The 18,672-nt window shown below is 48.2% G+C and overlaps 1 protein-coding gene across 3 annotated transcripts in view; it reads left to right on the top strand.

Moving 5' to 3' along the window:
- The window catches only part of LOC129861346 (dnaJ homolog subfamily C member 5-like), a 47,045-nt gene that overhangs the window by 18,744 nt on the left and 9,629 nt on the right, over positions 1 to 18,672 (top strand). For 2 of the 3 annotated variants that reach the window (XM_055932716.1, XM_055932717.1), the window contains exons 2-3: positions 11,804 to 11,972; positions 13,467 to 13,680. In XM_055932716.1, the coding sequence (XP_055788691.1) occupies positions 11,860 to 11,972; positions 13,467 to 13,680 (327 nt within the window). In that variant the 5' untranslated portion in view covers positions 11,804 to 11,859. Of the gene's footprint in view, positions 1 to 11,803; positions 11,973 to 13,466; positions 13,681 to 16,845; positions 17,549 to 18,672 lie in introns of those variants that run through there. The other variant, XM_055932718.1, reaches the window with a different exon arrangement.

Below are 18,672 nucleotides of genomic sequence, written 5' to 3'. Positions count from 1 at the left end.
GTTGAATATCGGCCTAAAATATCGGCCATCTGCCTCCCGGACCCCCAAAAATCGGTTTCGTCATCGGCCCTAAAAAATCCATATGGTTTGTTTGTATAAACCGGGGCACTCAGAGCTCTGACTGTCTATTGTTCTGTTTTACGTCTCATTAGGCAGAATGATCCGGAATGACCTCGGGGCCTCCTTTGTCTAGCTGGGATTACATTAGGGTTTCTGGGGTATTATGGCCCCTGGGGTGGTGGATGGAATTAAGATAATGATCATTGATCTGTGGTGGGGGGGGGAATCACAGCTGCGTCTTCCATTTTTATTACATTTATAATGTGAGATAATATAGATCATCAGAATGGTTGATCAAGTTAATGAAGCAAGGTGATCAGACATGTTGTGACACGTGGGACACGTAGGGCAATGTTTCCCTTGTATTCATTTAGTAGTGGTACCGTTTTTCAATACATTTTCATATTTGTAGCCAATCTTCCCTCCATGTTCTTTTTTTCTTCTTTTAATCCACTGAGCAAATTTCAGGTCTGCTGTGCGCCAACTTGAACGTTGTGAAAAATCCTGTGCAGCTCCCAGCTACTGTGAACACTGAAGCTGTACCCGCTTTAAGTTAACATTGGCCATGGAGGCTACTGTGGCTGTTTGATCATAATGTAGGCCTACAAGAGTAGCCTGCCATCAAAAACAATGGAGAAAATGCATCCCATAACATTTTAACATGGAAATAGCTGCTCTATCATTCAGCCTACAGTAACAGCCAATGTGTGGTGTTCAATGTAAGTCTACATTCCATGGGACTTATGAAAAAAACATGCAGGATATTAACCTGTTGATCCACTTGTCCTTCAGACAAGGAAGTGACTGGAAATGTTGTGGTGTTTTGATGCAAGAAACCGCTTTACAAAATAAAATTCATTATTATTCCCATACCATTATTATGGTACGTGGGTAAAATGAAGCTCAATAAAAGCCATAGCACAACCTATGTGTTTTGGTAATTTCATTGTTTACTCTGTAACCTGTTAGTTCGTATGCCTTGCCACCGTGATATATAGGCCTAAAGGCAGAGACAATAAGAAGACACAGTGGCAGAATAAATTCATCAACACCTTTGTTTCATCACAAAACCGGATAACAACCTCTGTCCGATGAAGTCCACAAAGCATATTGTATGTAACAAACATGACCTGCACTATGGTCAAGCAAGTCAATGTTTCCCAATGTTTCCGACATGTTCGGACTACTAGACTACTGTTGATTTAGAACCACAGAGAGTTACCTGCAAGTAACAAAGAAAACCGGAGCTGCCTCCACTATTCCAGCGTCATATCATCTATGCTTAGTTTAATACAGTGACAACTCAAAAGATACCCAAAAAAACAATTGTCATACAGTACACACTTTTTTTTGTTTTTTTGTCCTAGGCTACCTGGCTAAAATACTTACTCGCTAGCCAAACTTCCTTTCATGGGGCAACAGTGCGCCGGGCCAGCTAGTTAACATTAATCTACTACATGTTGAACTTCCATCCTCAGGCCAGGGGTACAATGTATGAATTTATTTTATACTTAACTTTTTAGTTAATCAAGAGAGGCCAAATTTCTGGAATAAGGAGACTAGACATCATATACTGTAGTGTTAGCTCATCCAAAGGGCTTCTCTATCTGTACAGCTGCCACTGCCAACTTGATTTCCATTTCGGGGTTTTTTTCTCCTCTCCGTTCTCGTCCCGTTTGCTCCTCCCCCATATTGACCAAGCAGAACAGGCAGGCCCGTTGCCCTAGCGACTCCAGACCACACAGACAGCGTGTACACATTCTGCTCCAGAGCCAGTACTGTTCTTCCTTCAGACCAGCATGCTTCAAAACGTTGTTCATTTGCACAATGTCTCTCGTTCACATTCCGCTTGTAAAACGTCCAAACTCACCACAAATGACATTCCGTAGCTCCTACCTATACATGTAGAACGTCCAAACTCACCACAAATGACATTCTGTAGCTCCTACCTATACATGTAGAACGTCCAAACTCACCACAAATGACATTCTGTAGCTCCTACCTATACATGTAGAACGTCCAAACTCACCACAAATGACATTCTGTAGCTCCTACCTATACATGTAGAACGTCCAAACTCACCACAAATGACATTCTGTAACTGTTCTGTCTGTCTGTCTAACGGGTTAGTCATAACAAGCATTGTGATTGGTTGAGACGTGTTCTAAACCATACTTAAAAATAAAATAAAAACGTTTAGCGCGGGTAAGTCTGACACAAAATGGGCATTTTGTTTTCCGTTTTCCATCTGAGAAATCCCTGTGCTTTCGGTGTCCCCATCAGCCCAGCCAGCCAATTTAATTAACTTGATCTCCACTGTCAAAAAAAGCATCTAGACATTTTCCCCTTGCTTCTAGCCTAAACTTTTAGTTTGCAACAGTGGGGTTTGTACAAACGTTGCTGTCTGTCTCTCGACATTTGCCACATTGTTTCAACATCTTGAATATCTTCTGATTGAGCTTGTGAAATGCCACTTATGCCACTTAATATAATGTTTACATATCCTACATTACTCATCTCATATGTATATACTGTACTCTATCATCTACTGCATCTTGCCATCTTTATGTAATACATGTATCACTAGCCACTTTAAACTATGCCACTTTTATATGTTTAGATACCCTACATTACTCATCTCATATGTATATACTGTACTCTATACCATCTACTGCATCTTGCCTATGCCGTTCTGTACCATCACTCATTCATATATCTTTATGTACATATTCTTTATCCCTTTACACTTGTGTGTATAAGGTAGTAGTTGTGGAATTGTTAGATTACTCATTAGATATTACTGCACGGTCGGAACTAGAAGCACAAGCATTTCGCTACACTCGCATTAACATCTGCTAACCATGTGTATGTGACAAATAAAATTTGATTGGATTGGATGAGGCTCCGTAGCATTAGTTCATTTTGGCAAATTCTTACTTTGTATTCTGTTTTCTTACATTGTTCAGATTTGATTCATTTGAGTTCGTCAGTTACCTTTTTTTTTTATTCAAATGTCACACGATCTAAGGAGCAGAAGACCTGTATTAAACTAACGTTTCAACCGCGATGGCAAACGTGAATGTTAACGGCGCCGGCACCAGTCTAACCGTTACGGAGTCACATGCGGTCACACTCCACACAGATCTTCAGAACCTCCGTACGGTTCTGGTCTCTGAAATTACACCTACCAGGCTAGGCTACCTATTTTTAAGCCTCATTCTGATATCATTCCCAATGATCAGTATTAAAAATGGGACAGATGAGCTGTATGGTCTACGGTAGGCTAGAGGTCTAATGTGATAGTCTGCCTATAACCAGCCTGAGTAGGCCAATAACTTAATTCCTGTTCTAGTCAGTTTACTGAAATAATCTAATTGGAAATGAGCTATTATCAGGCTGGTCTCGGACCCCGCCCCACGTACTCGGCCCCGCCCCACGTACTCTGCTCACGCCCCACGTACTCGGCCCCCATACTCGGCCCCGCCCCACGTAATCGGCCCCGCCCCACGTAATCGGCCCCGCCCCACGTAATCGGCCCCGCCCCACGTACTCGGCCCACGCCCCACGTACTCGGCCAGTCAGGAGCCGCTACTGTGTTGTGGACCTGGTATAATCCAATACTTTTAACTAAATGATACGTGCTAAAAATCTAATCAAATGTATTGGTCACATACACAAGTTTAGCAGATTGTTATTGCGGGTGTAGTGAAATGCTTACGTTCCTACAGTAATACCCAACTAAATGCTTACGTTCCTACAGTAATACCCAACTAAATGCTTACGTTCCTACAGTAATACCCAACTAAATGCTTACGTTCCTACAGTAATACCCAACTAAATGCTTACGTTCCTACAGTAATACCCAACTAAATGCTTACGTTCCTACAGTAATACCCAACTAAATGCTTACGTTCCTACAGTAATACCCAACTAAATGCTTACGTTCCTACAGTAATACCCAACTAAATGCTTACGTTCCTACAGTAATACCCAACTAAATGCTTACGTTCCTACAGTAATACCCAACTAAATGCTTGTGTTCCTATAGTAATACCCAACTAAATGCTTGTGTTCCTAGCTCCAACAGTGCAGTAATACCCAACTAAATGCTTGTGTTCCTAGCTCCAACAGTGCAGTAATACCCAACTAAATGCTTGTGTTCCTAGCTCCAACAGTGCAGTAATACCCAACTAAATGCTTGTGTTCCTAGCTCCAACAGTGCAGTAATACCCAACTAAATGCTTGTGTTTCTAGCTCCAACAGTGCAGTAATACCCAACTAAATGCTTGTGTTTCTAGCTCCAACAGTGTAGTAATACCCAACTAAATGCTTGTGTTCCTAGCTCCAACAGTGCAGTAATACCCAACTAAATGCTTGTGTTCCTATAGTAATACCCAACTAAATGCTTGTGTTCCTAGCTCCAACAGTGTAGTAATACCCAACTAAATGCTTGTGTTTCTAGCTCCAACAGTCCAGTAATACCTAACTAAATGCTTGTGTTCCTATAGTAATACCCAACTAAATGCTTGTGTTCCTATAGTAATACCCAACTAAATGCTTGTGTTCCTAGCTCCAACAGTCCAGTAATACCTAACTAAATGCTTGTGTTCCTAGCTCCAACAGTGCAGTAGTATCTAACTAAATGCTTCTATTCCTAGCTCCAACAGTGCAGTAGTATCTAACTAAATGCTTGTGTTCCTAGCTCCAACAGTGCAGTAGTATCTAACTAAATGCTTCTATTCCTAGCTCCAACAGTGCAGTATACCCAGCTAAATGCTTGTGTTTCTAGCTCCAACAGTCCAGTAATACCTAACTAAATGCTTGTGTTCCTAGCTCCAACAGTGCAGTAGTATCTAACTAAATGCTTCTATTCCTAGCTCCAACAGTGCAGTATACCCAGCTAAATGCTTGTGTTTCTAGCTCCAACAGTGCAGTAATAGCTAACTAAATGCTAGTGTTCCTAGCTCCAACAGTGCAGTAATAGCTAACTAAATGCTTCTATTCCTAGCTCCAACAGTGCAGTATACCCAGCTAAATGCTTGTGTTTCTAGCTCCAACAGTGCAGTAATACCTAACTAAATGCTTGTGTTCCTAGCTCCAACAGTGCAGTAATACCTAACTAAATGCTAGTGTTCCTAGCTCCAACAGTGCAGTAATAGCTAACTAAATGCTAGTGTTCCTAGCTCCAACAGTGCAGTAATATCTAACTAAATGCTAGTGTTCCTAGCTCCAACAGTGCAGTAATATCTAACTAAATGCTAGTGTTCCTAACTCCAACAGTGCAATAATATCTAACAATTCACCACAAAACACACACACAACTAAAAGTATGGAATTAAGGAATATATAAGTATTAGGATGAGCAATGTCGGAGTGGCATAGCCAAAAATACAGTAGAATAGAATACAGTATATACATATGAGATGAGTAAAGCGGTATGTAAACATTATGGAAGTGGCCAGTGATTCCAGGTCTATGTATATAGGGGAGCAGCCTCTAAGGTGCAGGGTTGAGTAACCGGGTGGTAGCCGGCTTGTGTTGGTTATTTAACAGTCTGATGGCCTTGAGATAGAAGCTGTTTTTCACTCTCTCGGTTCCAGCTTCGATGCACCTGTACTGACCTCGCCTTCTTGAGGTTAGTACGCAACGATGAGTACAGAGTGCGTAATATACCAGTGCTTAGTGTACGGACAGTGTGTGACAAAGGAGCCAGGGCAAACTGATCTGCTGTCATCGTGTTTTAGGAGGACGTGGCCTCCCCTGTTTGACTGTCACTGTTAGTTCTGTAAAATCTCCCTGTTCTGTTTAAGTAGTCGAGGAAGAACCTGAGGTGGAGCGAACGGTTGTGACCGTAACGCAGGACGACAGTCCAAGAACACACTGACCTGCCCCTAACACACTTACCAGTCCATATACAAGGACCTGTCCATATCAGACAGACACAGTCACTAGAGCGGCACCATAGCAGCATCGCCGTGCTCTTTAGTGTCGTGGCAAGGAAACAAAACACTTATCAGACGTAGCTTCTTTAGGAAAACATCACTAATTTTATTTATTTATTTTATTTTATTTTACCGTTATTTTACCAGGTAAGTTGACTGAGAACACGTTCTCATTTGCAGCAACGACCTGGGGAATAGTTACAGGGGAGAGGAGGGGGATGAAAGAGCCAATTGTAAACTGGGGATTATTAGGTGACCATGATGGTTTGAGGGCCAGATTGGGAATTTAGCCAGGATACCGGGGTTAACACCCCTACTCTTACGATAAGTGCCATGGGATCTTTAATGACCTCAGAGAGTCAGGACACCCGTTTAACGTCCCATCTGAAAGACGGCACCCTACACATGTTGGAAACAAACCTCATTATGATGTCATCCAGAGTCACATGTCTTTATTTCCCAGGTTATAGAACACAATATGTTACATGCAGAAGGTTTTTAAAGGACAGGGTTTTTTTTTTGCCATGGAAAGATTTGCAATATTTGCGATACTGGTATTATCCCAGCCCTAACAATCAACACATACTTCCCTAAGCCTGCCATATACACACACAGCTAACCACCAACGTGTACTGACCTTCCCATAGCTAGTGCTAACCACCAACGCGTACTGACCTGCCCATAGCTAATACTAACACACAGCTAACCACCAACGTGTACTGACCTGCCCATAGCTAGTACTAACACACAGCTAACCACCAACGTGTACTGACCTGCCCATAGCTAGTACTAACACACAGCTAACCACCAACGTGTACTGACCTGCCCATAGCTAGTACTAACACACAGCTAACCACCAACGTGTACTGACCTGCCCATAGCTAGTACTAACACACAGCTAACCACCAACGTGTACTGACCTGCCCATAGCTAGTACTAACACACAGCTAACCACCAACGCGTACTGACCTGCCCATAGCTAATACTAACACACAGCTAACCACCAACGTGTACTGACCTGCCCATAGCTAGTACTAACACACAGCTAACCACCAACGTGTACTGACCTGCCCATAGCTAGTACTAACACACAGCTAACCACCAACGTGTACTGACCTGCCCATAGCTAGTACTAACACACAGCTAACCACCAACGTGTACTGACCTGCCCATAGCTAGTACTAACACACAGCTAACCACCAACGTGTACTGACCTGCCCATAGCTAGTACTAACACACAGCTAACCACCAACGCGTACTGACCTGCCCATAGCTAGTACTAACACACAGCTAACCACCAACGTGTACTGACCTGCCCATAGCTAATACTAACACACAGCTAACCACCAATGTGTACTGACCTGCCCATAGCTAGTGCTAACCACCAACGCGTACTGACCAGACATACTGTCTGAAAGCTGTAAAACGGAAACACACGCCGCTGGTTGACAGGATGCCTGGTTTAATGACAGGGCTTTAGTGGCTCCGTCTAGGCAGCGGAACCTCAGCTTGGTCGCTCTGTGTATTGTAGCCGTGTTGTGTCAGTGTGTTTTAGGCCTAGTGAGGGTTGTTATGGCAACGTGGCGGGGAGTCGACCATCTGGTGAGGGTTTTAGTGGACAGGCCCCTACACACACACACACAGACTCCTTAACGGCAGCTGTGGCAACAGGATTCTGTAACCATGGTGAGAATACTTCTATCCCTCACTGTCTTTTTTTTGTCCTCAACACCCGATCTCTCTCCTATATCACCTCCCTGTTTGCTGTACATGGTATCGTTTGACACCGTCTAATTTGAAGAGCTGCTAGCCAGGCAGAATTATAAACCCCCATGGTAGCTGCTATGACTGGCTACTAATGGTGTGTCTCTGTACATGTGAAGGGGGGGGGGGGGTGTAGTAGGTTAATTCACATTGACACATCAATAAGAGGCAACAGTGTAATTAAGGAAGCCGGCCTTCTGCCCGGGTGTCACCCGAGGTGGCATGTCACACTTTAAACCCTCCCCCTTAAGCACCAATGGAGCCTTCAACACACTAGCCTTTAGCCACTGATTCAGGACCAGTTTACCCTACCCGTAGCCTAAACCCGAACCGCTATGGAGGAAATATAAAGCAATTACCTCAGATCAGTCAGTGTCTAGGGCTCCAGCCTCTAGCTCCACCCCTGGTTAATCCCAAACCGGGCTCTCAGAGGAAATGATCAGATTATCCTGAACCAGCTCCTCCTGCTACTTGGTGGTGAGCCTTTTCTTACTGCCTGCCTTTTCTTACTGCCTGCCTGTCTTACTGCTTGCCTGTCAGGGTTATTTTCGTGCACAAGCCCCTGTCAGAACAGGCAGGCAAAGTGAAACCGAGGCCATGAATAGCCTGAAAATTACCCAGAGGGAGAGCGGGTCATGGAGTTTGGACTTGCTAGTAAAAAAATAAATAATAATAATGTTTAAAGTGTGATAAAGGGTCAATTCTTTTGTCTGTTGGCTAATAGGCTGCATGGCTTTCATGAGCTGAAACCATTCCTGTGACCCATCAGATTATACTGTCAAACAACAAGTGTCCAGGCCTTCTCTGGGACTACAGGTAGATCTAGTAGCTATGTCACACTGAGTAGGAGGCCTACCAGGCCAGAGCTGAAAGGAAGGGAACCAGGGTAGTGTGTAGCAACAGTCAGTCAGTAACACATAGTAATGTCATTAGATTAGTAGGCCTGAATGAGTTCCCAGGTTCCTAAATTAACCAATGAACCAGGGGGTTGGCCTCTTCCTGTGTGTGCCAATCAGTCAGTGAAGTGGAGAATAGTATGTCTCTCATCGAAGCCCCACGGCGTGACACACAGACACACGCACACACGCACACGGCTCGTAGCCATAGCTACCCCTCTGCTCCATCATTTCTCTTCACTGATCGCTCAACTGTTTACTCCCTCGGTGGCCGTGAGGGGTGAGCAGACTGGGGCCTCGGTGGCCGTGAGGGGTGGGCAGACTGGGGCCTCGGTGGCCGTGAGCGGTGAGCAGACTGGGGGCCTCGGTGGCCGTGAGGGGTGAGCAGACTGGGGGCCTCGGTGGCCGTGAGGGGTGAGCAGACTGGGGGCCTCGGTGGCCGTGAGGGGTGAGCAGACTGGGGCCCTCGGTGGCCGTGAGGGGTGAGCAGACTGGGGCCCTCGGTGGCCGTGAGGGGTGAGCAGACTGGGGCCTCGGTGGCCGTGAGGGGTGAGCAGACTGGGGCCTCGGTGGCCGTGAGGGGTGAGCAGACTGGGGCCTCGGTGGCCGTGAGGGGTGAGCAGACTGGGGCCTCGGTGGCCGTGAGGGGTGAGCAGACTGAAGTGTGATTTTCTACCAGCAGCTAGCCAGGGTTTGCCTGGGGTTTTCTCGTAGAGGGGCAAGAAATCCATCCTCTCCTCCGTGACCCGGAAACCGATGTGGTCGAAGTGTGTCAATTCATTAGTAGGAAGACTGTCATCCCCTCCGTTTGGCAAGGAAGCACACCGCTCTGGAATGCAGCCTTGTTCCCTCACAGAGACCGACTCACATATTTCTCTCTCACAAGGATATGTTATGTAGGCCAATGCTATGAGGTTGTCATGGTGCATTACGTGCGTATACCGTGTGACTATTTTGTCTGAGATGCGGGCAAGTTTTTCCACGAAATAAGATCAAAGTATGATGGGGAAATGACTCTTGCTACTGGTTCCCTTCCCTCATGTTAAAACACCTGGATTCATTATGAAAGGGACAGAGTGACATCACCCTAACTCTCATTGTAATACACCAATGGGAACATTCTCTTACCTAATTTAAATAAGTACTGTCTTGTAACCAACATCGGGAGAAGGTGTGTTTGCAGAAGGGCGTGGTTTATATAGCTAGATAGCTACTCTACTGGTGCCAACATTCGACTGTAGGGTGTCAGCAAATATAATTAAATAGCCTATTAATCTATGGCAAAGATATTTATGTTTCCCTTTCATTTGTGTCTGGTGTTAGCTAGTTACTGGCTAGCTAGGTCTTCATCTGTCTGGTGTTACTGGCTAGCTAGGTCTTCGTCTGTCTGGTGTTAGCTAGTGACTGGCTAGCTAGGTCTTCATCTGTCTGGTGTTACTGGCTAGCTAGGTCTTCATCTGTCTGGTGTTAGCTAGTTACTGGCTAGCTAGGTCTTCATCTGTCTGGTGTTACTGGCTAGCTAGGTCTTCATCTGTCTGGTGTTAGCTAGTTACTGGCTAGCTGGGTCTTCATCTGTCTGGTGTTACTGGCTAGCTAGGTCTTCATCTGTCTGGTGTTAGCTAGTTACTGGCTAGCTAGGTCTTCATCTGTCTGGTGTTACTGGCTAGCTAGGTCTTCATCTGTCTGGTGTTAGCTAGTTACTGGCTAGCTAGGTCTTCATCTGTCTGGTGTTACTGGCTAGCTAGGTCTTCATCTGTCTGGTGTTAGCTAGTTACTGGCTAGCTAGGTCTTCATCTGTCTGGTGTTAGCTAGCTAGCCAGTAACTAGGTCTTCATCTGTCTGTGAAATGGATGTGAAACCTCCTCCTTAGTGACTGGCTAGCTAGGTCTTCATCTGTCTGGTGTTAGCTAGTGACTGGCTAGCTAGGTCTTCGTCTGTCTGGTGTTAGCTAGTGACTGGCTAGCTAGGTCTTCATCTGTCTGGTGTTTGCTAGTGACTGGCTAGCTAGGTCTTCGTCTGTCTGGTGTTAGCTAGTGACTGGCTAGCTAGGTCTTCATCTGTCTGGTGTTAGCTAGTGACTGGCTAGCTAGGTCTTAATCTGTCTGGTGTTAGCTAGTGACTGGCTAGCTAGGTCTTCATCTGTCTGGTGTTTGCTAGTGACTGGCTAGCTAGTTCTTCGTCTGTCTGGTGTTAGCTAGTTACTGGCTAGCTAGGCCTTCGTCTGTCTGGTGTTACTGGCTAGCTAGGTCTTCGTCTGTCTGGTGTTACTGGCTAGCTAGGTCTTCATCTGTCTGGTGTTAGCTAGTTACTGGCTAGCTAGGTCTTCGGCTGTCTGGTGTTACTGGCTAGCTAGGTCTTCATCTGTATGGTGTTAGCTAGTGACTGGCTAGCTAGGTCTTCAGGCAGCAAGGAACAGAAGGGGGGAGAGTCATTCCAAGTGATATCAATAACTAGGTTTCCTTCAAATTGGCGACAGACTTAAAAATATATATTCAATGTGTTTCCATCACATTTTTACTGCAACGCTGCATCCAAGATGCTAGACAAAGGTGTGTCAAAGAGCTGTCAGTCAAGGCGAGCTCATGAATATAAGCTCCCCGCCCACTCAGCCTGTCGTTTCTAACTTCCTGGTAGTCTGTCTCTGTCTGCCTGTCTGTCTCTGTCTGTCTGTTTGCTAGTGTAGTCCGTCTGCTAGTGTTGTCTGTCTGTCTGTCTGTCTGCTAGTGTAGTCTGTCTGTCTGCTAGTGTAGTCTGTCTGTCTGCTAGTGTAGTCTCTCTGTCTGTCTGTCTGTCTGCTAGTGTAGTCTGTCTGTCTGTCCGTCTGCTAGTGTAGTCTGTCTGTCTGTCCGTCTGCTAGTGTAGTCTGTCTGTCTGTCCGTCTGCTAGTGTAGTCTGTCTGTCCGTCTGCTAGTGTAGTCTGTCTGTCCGTCTGCTAGTGTAGTCTCTCTGTCTGTCTGTCTGTCTGCTAGTGTAGTCTGTCTGTCTGTCCGTCTGCTAGTGTAGTCTGTCTGCTAGTGTAGTCTGTCTGTCTGTCTGTCTGTCTGCTAGTGTAGTCTGTCTGCTACTGTAGAGTCATGTTTTATTTTATCATAGATATTTCTAGAATCACACCGTCACTGACTTTCTCTCTCCCGCCCTCAGACTGGTGAGGAGTGAGTGTGAGAGACAGAAGGCGAGAGCGAGAAGGAGTGGTCGTCATGGCAGCCGAGGCGCAGAGACAGCGTTCTCTGTCTACATCAGGAGACTCGCTCTACCTGGTCCTGGGGATCGACAAGAACGCCACGCCGGAGGACATCAAGAAGTCCTACAGGTAACAATATACACCAGGACACCACATATTACAGCACACCGTTACTACACAGCACCAGTAGCCACGGGAGAGGACATCAGGAAGTCCTATGGGCACGCGCCACAGCACCACAGGACACAACCTAGAGAATGTGGACTTTTTTTAGCACAGTCCACTGTGAGACAAGATCCTCTAGAGGTCAACAGAGAGCTGCTGTTGCTGAACTACACTGAGTGGACAAAACATTAGGAACACCTGCTCTTTCCATGACATAAGACTGACCAGGTGAATCCAGGTGAAAGCTATGATCCCGTATTGATGTCACTTGTTAAATCCACTTCAATCAGTGTAGATGAAGGGGAGGAGACGGGTTAAAGAAGGATTTGTAAGCCTTGAGACAAGGATTGTGTATGTGTGCCATTTTAAGGGTAAATGGGATGTGGTATAAAGTACTTAAGTAAAAATACTTCAGACTTTTTCTTTGGGTTTCTGTACTTTACTATTTATATTTTTTGGCAACTTTTACTTTTACTTCACTACATTCCTAAAGAAAACAATGTACTTTTTACTCCATACATTTTCCCTGACACCCAAAAGTACTCGTTACATTTTGAATGCTTAGCAGGACAGGAAAATGGTCTAAGTCACACACTTATCAAGAGAACATCCCTGGTTGTCCCTACTGCCTTTGACCTGGTCGACTCGATAAAACACGTTTGTCATTTATGTCTGAGTGCGCCCCTGGCTATTCGTAAATAAAATAAAAAAGCAAGAACATTGTGCTATGTGGTTTTGCTTAGTAGAAGGAATTTGAAACAATTTATACTTTATACTTAAGTATCAAAAGTAATTTTAAACCTAATACTTTTACTCTAGTATTTTACCGGGTGACTTTTACTTTTACTTGAGTCATTTTCTATTAAGGTATCTTTAGTTTTACTCAAGTTTGACAGTTGGGTACTTTTTCCACCACTGGTAAATGGGCAAGACAAAAGATTGAAGTGCCTTTGAACGGGGTATGAACAAGGTATGAGGGGGTATGACTGAGGTGTGAAAGGGGTATGACTGAGGTGTGAAAGGGGTATGACTGAGGTGTGAAAGGGGTATGACTGAGGTGTGAAAGGGGTATGAACGAGGTATGGTCGTAGGTGCCGGTTTGTGTAAAGAACTGCAACGCTGCAGAGATTCACGCTCAGTTTCCCGTGTGTATCAAGAATGTTCAACCACCCAAAGGACATCCAGCCAACTTGACACAACTGTGGAAAAGCATTGGAGTCAACATGGGCCAGCATCCCTGTGGAAAGCTTTCGACACCTCGTAGAATCAATGCCCCCAGCGAATTGAAGCTGCTCTGAAGGTGTTCCTAATGTTTTGTACACTCAGTGTATATGATAGGGCTGAAGTGATGGCGTTACATGAGGGTTCTAGAACTATAGAATGGGGGGGGGGGGGGGGGGGGGGAATGTTTGACACACGCACCAGTCATAAACCTCTTCCTGTTCTCTGTCCAATCAGGAAACTGGCTCTGAAGTTCCACCCAGACAAGAACCCAGACAACCCCGAGGCTGCTGATAAGTTTAAGGAAATCAACAACGCCCACTCCATCCTGAACGACTGTACCAAGAGGAACATCTATGACAAGTACGGATCCCTGGGACTGTACGTGGCCGAGCAGTTTGGAGAAGAGAACGTCAACACCTACTTTGTCCTCTCCTCCTGGTGGGCCAAGGTAAGACAACGTCTCGTCCTCCTGGTGGGGCCGGGGTAAGACAACGTCTCGTCCTCCTGGTGGGGCCGGGGTAAGACAACGTCTCGTCCTCCTGGTGGGGCCCGGGTAAGACAACGTCTCGTCCTCCTGGTGGGCCCGGGGTAAGACAACGTCTCGTCCTCCTGGTGGGGCCGGGGTAAGACAACGTCTCGTCCTCCTGGTGGGGCCCGGGTAAGACAACGTCTCGTCCTCCTGGTGGGGCCCGGGTAAGACAACGTCTCGTCCTCCTGGTGGGGCCCGGGTAAGACAACGTCTCGTCCTCCTGGTGGGCCCGGGTAAGACAACGTCTCGTCCTCCTGGTGGGCCAAGGTAAGACAACGTCTCGTCCTCCTGGTAAGACAACGTCTCGTCCTCCTGGTGGGCCAAGGTAAGACAACGTCTCGTCCTCCTGGTAAGACAACGTCTCGTCCTCCTGGTGGGCCAAGGTAAGACAACGTCTCGTCCTCCTGGTGGGGCCGGGGTAAGACAACGTCTCGTCCTCCTGGTGGGGCCGGGGTAAGACAACGTCTCGTCCTCCTGGTGGGCCAAGGTAAGACAACGTCTCGTCCTCCTGGTGGGCCAAGGTAAGACAACGTCTCGTCCTCCTGGTGGGCCGAGGTAAGACAACGTCTCGTCCTCCTGGTGGGGCCGGGGTAAGACAACGTCTCGTCCTCCTGGTGGGGCCGGGGTAAGACAACGTCTCGTCCTCCTGGTGGGGCCGGGGTAAGACAACGTCTCGTCCTCCTGGTGGGGCCGGGGTAAGACGACGTCTCGTCCTCCTGGTGGGCCGAGGTAAGACAACGTCTCGTCCTCCTGGTGGGCCGAGGTAAGACAACGTCTCGTCCTCCTGGTAAGACAACGTCTCGTCCTCCTGGTGGGCCAAGGTAAGACAACGTCTCGTCCTCCTGGTAAGACAACGTCTCGTCCTCCTGGTGGGCCAAGGTAAGACAACGTCTCGTCCTCCTGGTGGGCCAAGGTAAGACAACGTCTCGTCCTCCTGGTAAGACAACGTCTCGTCCTCCTGGTGGGGCCGGGGTAAGACAACGTCTCATCCTCCTGGTGGGCCAAGGTAAGACAACGTCTCGTCCTCCTCGTGGGGCCGGGGTAAGACAACGTCTCGTCCTCCTGGTAAGACGACGTCTCGTCCTCCTCGTGGGCCAGGGTAAGACAACGTCTCGTCCTCCTCGTGGGCCGAGGTAAGACGACGTCTCGTCCTCCTGGTAAGACAACGTCTCGTCCTCCTGGTGGGCCAAGGTAAGACAACGTCTCGTCCTCCTGGTAAGACAACGTCTCGTCCTCCTGGTGGGCCAAGGTAAGACAACGTCTCGTCCTCCTGGTGGGCCAAGGTAAGACAACGTCTCGTCCTCCTGGTAAGACAACGTCTCGTCCTCCTGGTGGGGCCGGGGTAAGACAACGTCTCATCCTCCTGGTGGGCCAAGGTAAGACAACGTCTCGTCCTCCTCGTGGGGCCGGGGTAAGACAACGTCTCGTCCTCCTGGTAAGACGACGTCTCGTCCTCCTCGTGGGCCAGGGTAAGACAACGTCTCGTCCTCCTCGTGGGCCGAGGTAAGACGACGTCTCGTCCTCCTGGTGGGCCGAGGTAAGACGACGTCTCGTCCTCCTGGTGGGGCCGAGGTAAGACGACGTCTCGTCCTCCTGGTGGGGCCGGGGTAAGACGACGTCTCGTCCTCCTGGTGGGGCCGGGGTAAGACGACGTCTCGTCCTCCTGGTGGGGCCGGGGTAAGACGACGTCTCGTCCTCCTGGTGGGGCCGGGGTAAGACGACGTCTCGTCCTCCTGGTGGGCCAAGGTAAGACAACGTCTCGTCCTCCTGGTGGGCCAAGGTAAGACAACGTCTCGTCCTCCTGGTGGGCCAAGGTAAGACAACGTCTCGTCCTCCTGGTGGGCCAAGGTAAGACAACGTCTCGTCCTCCTGGTGGGCCAAGGTAAGACAACGTCTCGTCCTCCTGGTGGGCCAAGGTAAGACAACGTCTCGTCCTCCTGGTGGGCCAAGGTAAGACAACGTCTCGTCCTCCTGGTGGGCCAGGGTAAGACAACGTCTCGTCCTCCTGGTGGGCCAGGGTAAGACAACGTCTCGTCCTCCTGGTGGGCCAGGGTAAGACAACGTCTCGTCCTCCTGGTGGGCCAGGGTAAGACAACGTCTCGTCCTCCTGGTGGGCCGAGGTAAGACAACGTCTCGTCCTCCTGGTGGGCCGAGGTAAGACAACGTCTCGTCCTCCTGGTGGGCCGAGGTAAGACAACGTCTCGTCCTCCTGGTGGGCCGAGGTAAGACAACGTCTCGTGTTTTGGGAGGAGACTGTCAACACCTAAATGTAGCGATAGATGTGTCGTTATGGAGTCCCCAGTAAATGTATGGGGTCCCCAGTAAATGTATGGCGTTATGATGGAGTCCCCAGTAAATGTATGGCGTTATGATGGAGTCCCCAGTAAATGTATGGCGTTATGATGGAGTCCCCAGTAAATGTAGTGGTAGATATATGGAGTCCCCAGTAAATGTATGGAGTTATAATGGAGTCCCCAGTAAATGTATGGAGTTATAATGGAGTCCCCAGTAAATGTATTGGTAGATATATGGAGTCCCCAGTAAATGTAGTGGTAGATATATATGGAGTCCCCAGTAAATGTAGTGGTAGATATATATGGAGTCCCCAGTAAATGTATTGGTAGATATATATGGAGTCCCCAGTAAATGTAGTGGTAGATATATATGGAGTCCCCAGTAAATGTAGTGGTAGATATATATGGAGTCCCCAGTAAATGTAGTGGTAGATATATATGGAGTCCCCAGTAAATGTAGTGGTAGATATATATGGAGTCCCCAGTAAATGTAGTGGTAGATATATATGGAGTCCCCAGTAAATGTAGTGGTAGATATATGGAGTCCCCAGTAAATGTATGGCGTTATGATGGAGTCCCCAGTAAATGTAGTGGTAGATATATATGGAGTCCCCAGTAAATGTATGGCGTTATGATGGAGTCCCCAGTAAATGGATGGAGTCCCCTCTCTGCAGGACCTGTTCATCTACTGTGTCTCGTCTCCTTCTCCCTGATGGTCTCCTCTCTCTGCAGGGCCTGTTCATCTACTGTGTCTCGTCTCCTTCTCCCTGATGGTCTCCTCTCTCTGCAGGGCCTGTTCATCTTCTGTATCTCGTCTCCTTCCTTCTCCCTGACGGTCTCCTCTCTCTGCAGGACCTGTTCATCTACTGTGTCTCGTCTCCTTCTCCCTGATGGTCTCCTCTCTCTGCAGGGCCTGTTCATCTACTGTGTCTCGTCTCCTTCTCCCTGATGGTCTCCTCTCTCTGCAGGGCCTGTTCATCTTCTGTATCTCGTCTCCTTCCTTCTCCCTGACGGTCTCCTCTCTCTGCAGGACCTGTTCATCTACTGTGTCTCGTCTCCTTCTCCCTGATGGTCTCCTCTCTCTGCAGGGCCTGTTCATCTACTGTGTCTCGTCTCCTTCTCCCTGATGGTCTCCTCTCTCTGCAGGACCTGTTCATCTACTGTGTCTCGTCTCCTTCTCCCTGATGGTCTCCTCTCTCTGCAGGGCCTGTTCATCTACTGTGTCTCGTCTCCTTCTCCCTGATGGTCTCCTCTCTCTGCAGGGCCTGTTCATCTTCTGTATCTCGTCTCCTTCCCTCTCCCTGATGGTCTCCTCTCTCTGCAGGACCTGTTCATCTACTGTGTCTCGTCTCCTTCTCCCTGATGGTCTCCTCTCTCTGCAGGACCTGTTCATCTTCTGTGTCTCGTCTCCGTCCCTCTCCCTGATGGTCTCCTCTCTCTGCAGGACCTGTTCATCTTCTGTATCTCGTCTTCTCCCTGATGGTCTCCTCTCTCTGCAGGGCCTGTTCATCTTCTGTGTCTCGTCTCCTTCCCTCTCCCTGATGGTCTCCTCTCTCTGCAGGGCCTGTTCATCTACTGTGTCTCGTCTCCTTCCCTCTCCCTGATGGTCTCCTCTCTCTGCAGGGCCTGTTCATCTTCTGTGTCTCGTCTCCTTCTCTCTCCCTGACGGTCTCCTCTCTCTGCAGGGCCTGTTCATCTTCTGTGTCTCGTCTCCTTCCCCCTCCCTGATGGTCTCCTCTCACTGCAGGGCCTGTTCATCTACTGTGTCTCGTCTCCTTCTCCCTGATGGTCTCCTCTCTCTGCAGGGCCTGTTCATCTACTGTGTCTCGTCTCCTTCTCCCTGACGGTCGCCTCTCTCTGCAGGGCCTGTTCATCTTCTGTGTCTCGTCTCCTTCTCCCTGACGGTCTCCTCTCTCTGCAGGGCCTGTTCATCTTCTGTGTCTCGTCTCCTTCCCCCTCCCTGACGGTCTCCTCTCTCTGCAGGGCCTGTTCATCTACTGTATCTCGTCTCCTCCCTGACGGTCTCCTCTCTCTGCAGGGCCTGTTCATCTTCTGTATCTCGTCTCCTCCCTGACGGTCTCCTCTCTCTGCAGGGCCTGTTCATCTTCTGTGTCTCGTCTCCTCCCTGATGGTCTCCTCTCTCTGCAGGGCCTGTTCATCTACTGTGTCTCCTTCCTTCTCCCTGACGGTCTCCTCTCTCTGCAGGACCTGTTCATCTTCTGTGTCTCGTCTCCTTCCCTCTCCCTGACGGTCTCCTCTCTCTGCAGGGCCTGTTCATCTTCTGTGTCTCGTCTCCTTCCCTCTCCCTGATGGTCTCCTCTCTCTGCAGGGCCTGTTCATCTTCTGTATCTCGTCTCCTTCTCCCTGATGGTCTCCTCTCTCTGCAGGGCCTGTTCATCTTCTGTATCTCGTCTCCTCCCTGACGGTCTCCTCTCTCTGCAGGGCCTGTTCATCTTCTGTATCTCGTCTCCTCCCTGATGGTCTCCTCTCTCTGCAGGGCCTGTTCATCTTCTGTGGCTCGTCTCCTTCCCTCTCCCTGATGGTCTCCTCTCCTCTGCAGGGCCTGTTCATCTTCTGTGTCTCGTCTCCTTCCCTCTCCCTGACGGTCTCCTCTCTC

The sequence above is a fragment of the Salvelinus fontinalis genome, chromosome 8, assembly GCF_029448725.1.
Source record: "Salvelinus fontinalis isolate EN_2023a chromosome 8, ASM2944872v1, whole genome shotgun sequence".
In the NCBI taxonomy this organism is placed as follows: Eukaryota; Metazoa; Chordata; class Actinopteri; order Salmoniformes; family Salmonidae; genus Salvelinus; species Salvelinus fontinalis.
Note: the sequence above shows the minus strand (reverse complement) of the source record. Positions and strands in the feature narration are given on the sequence as shown.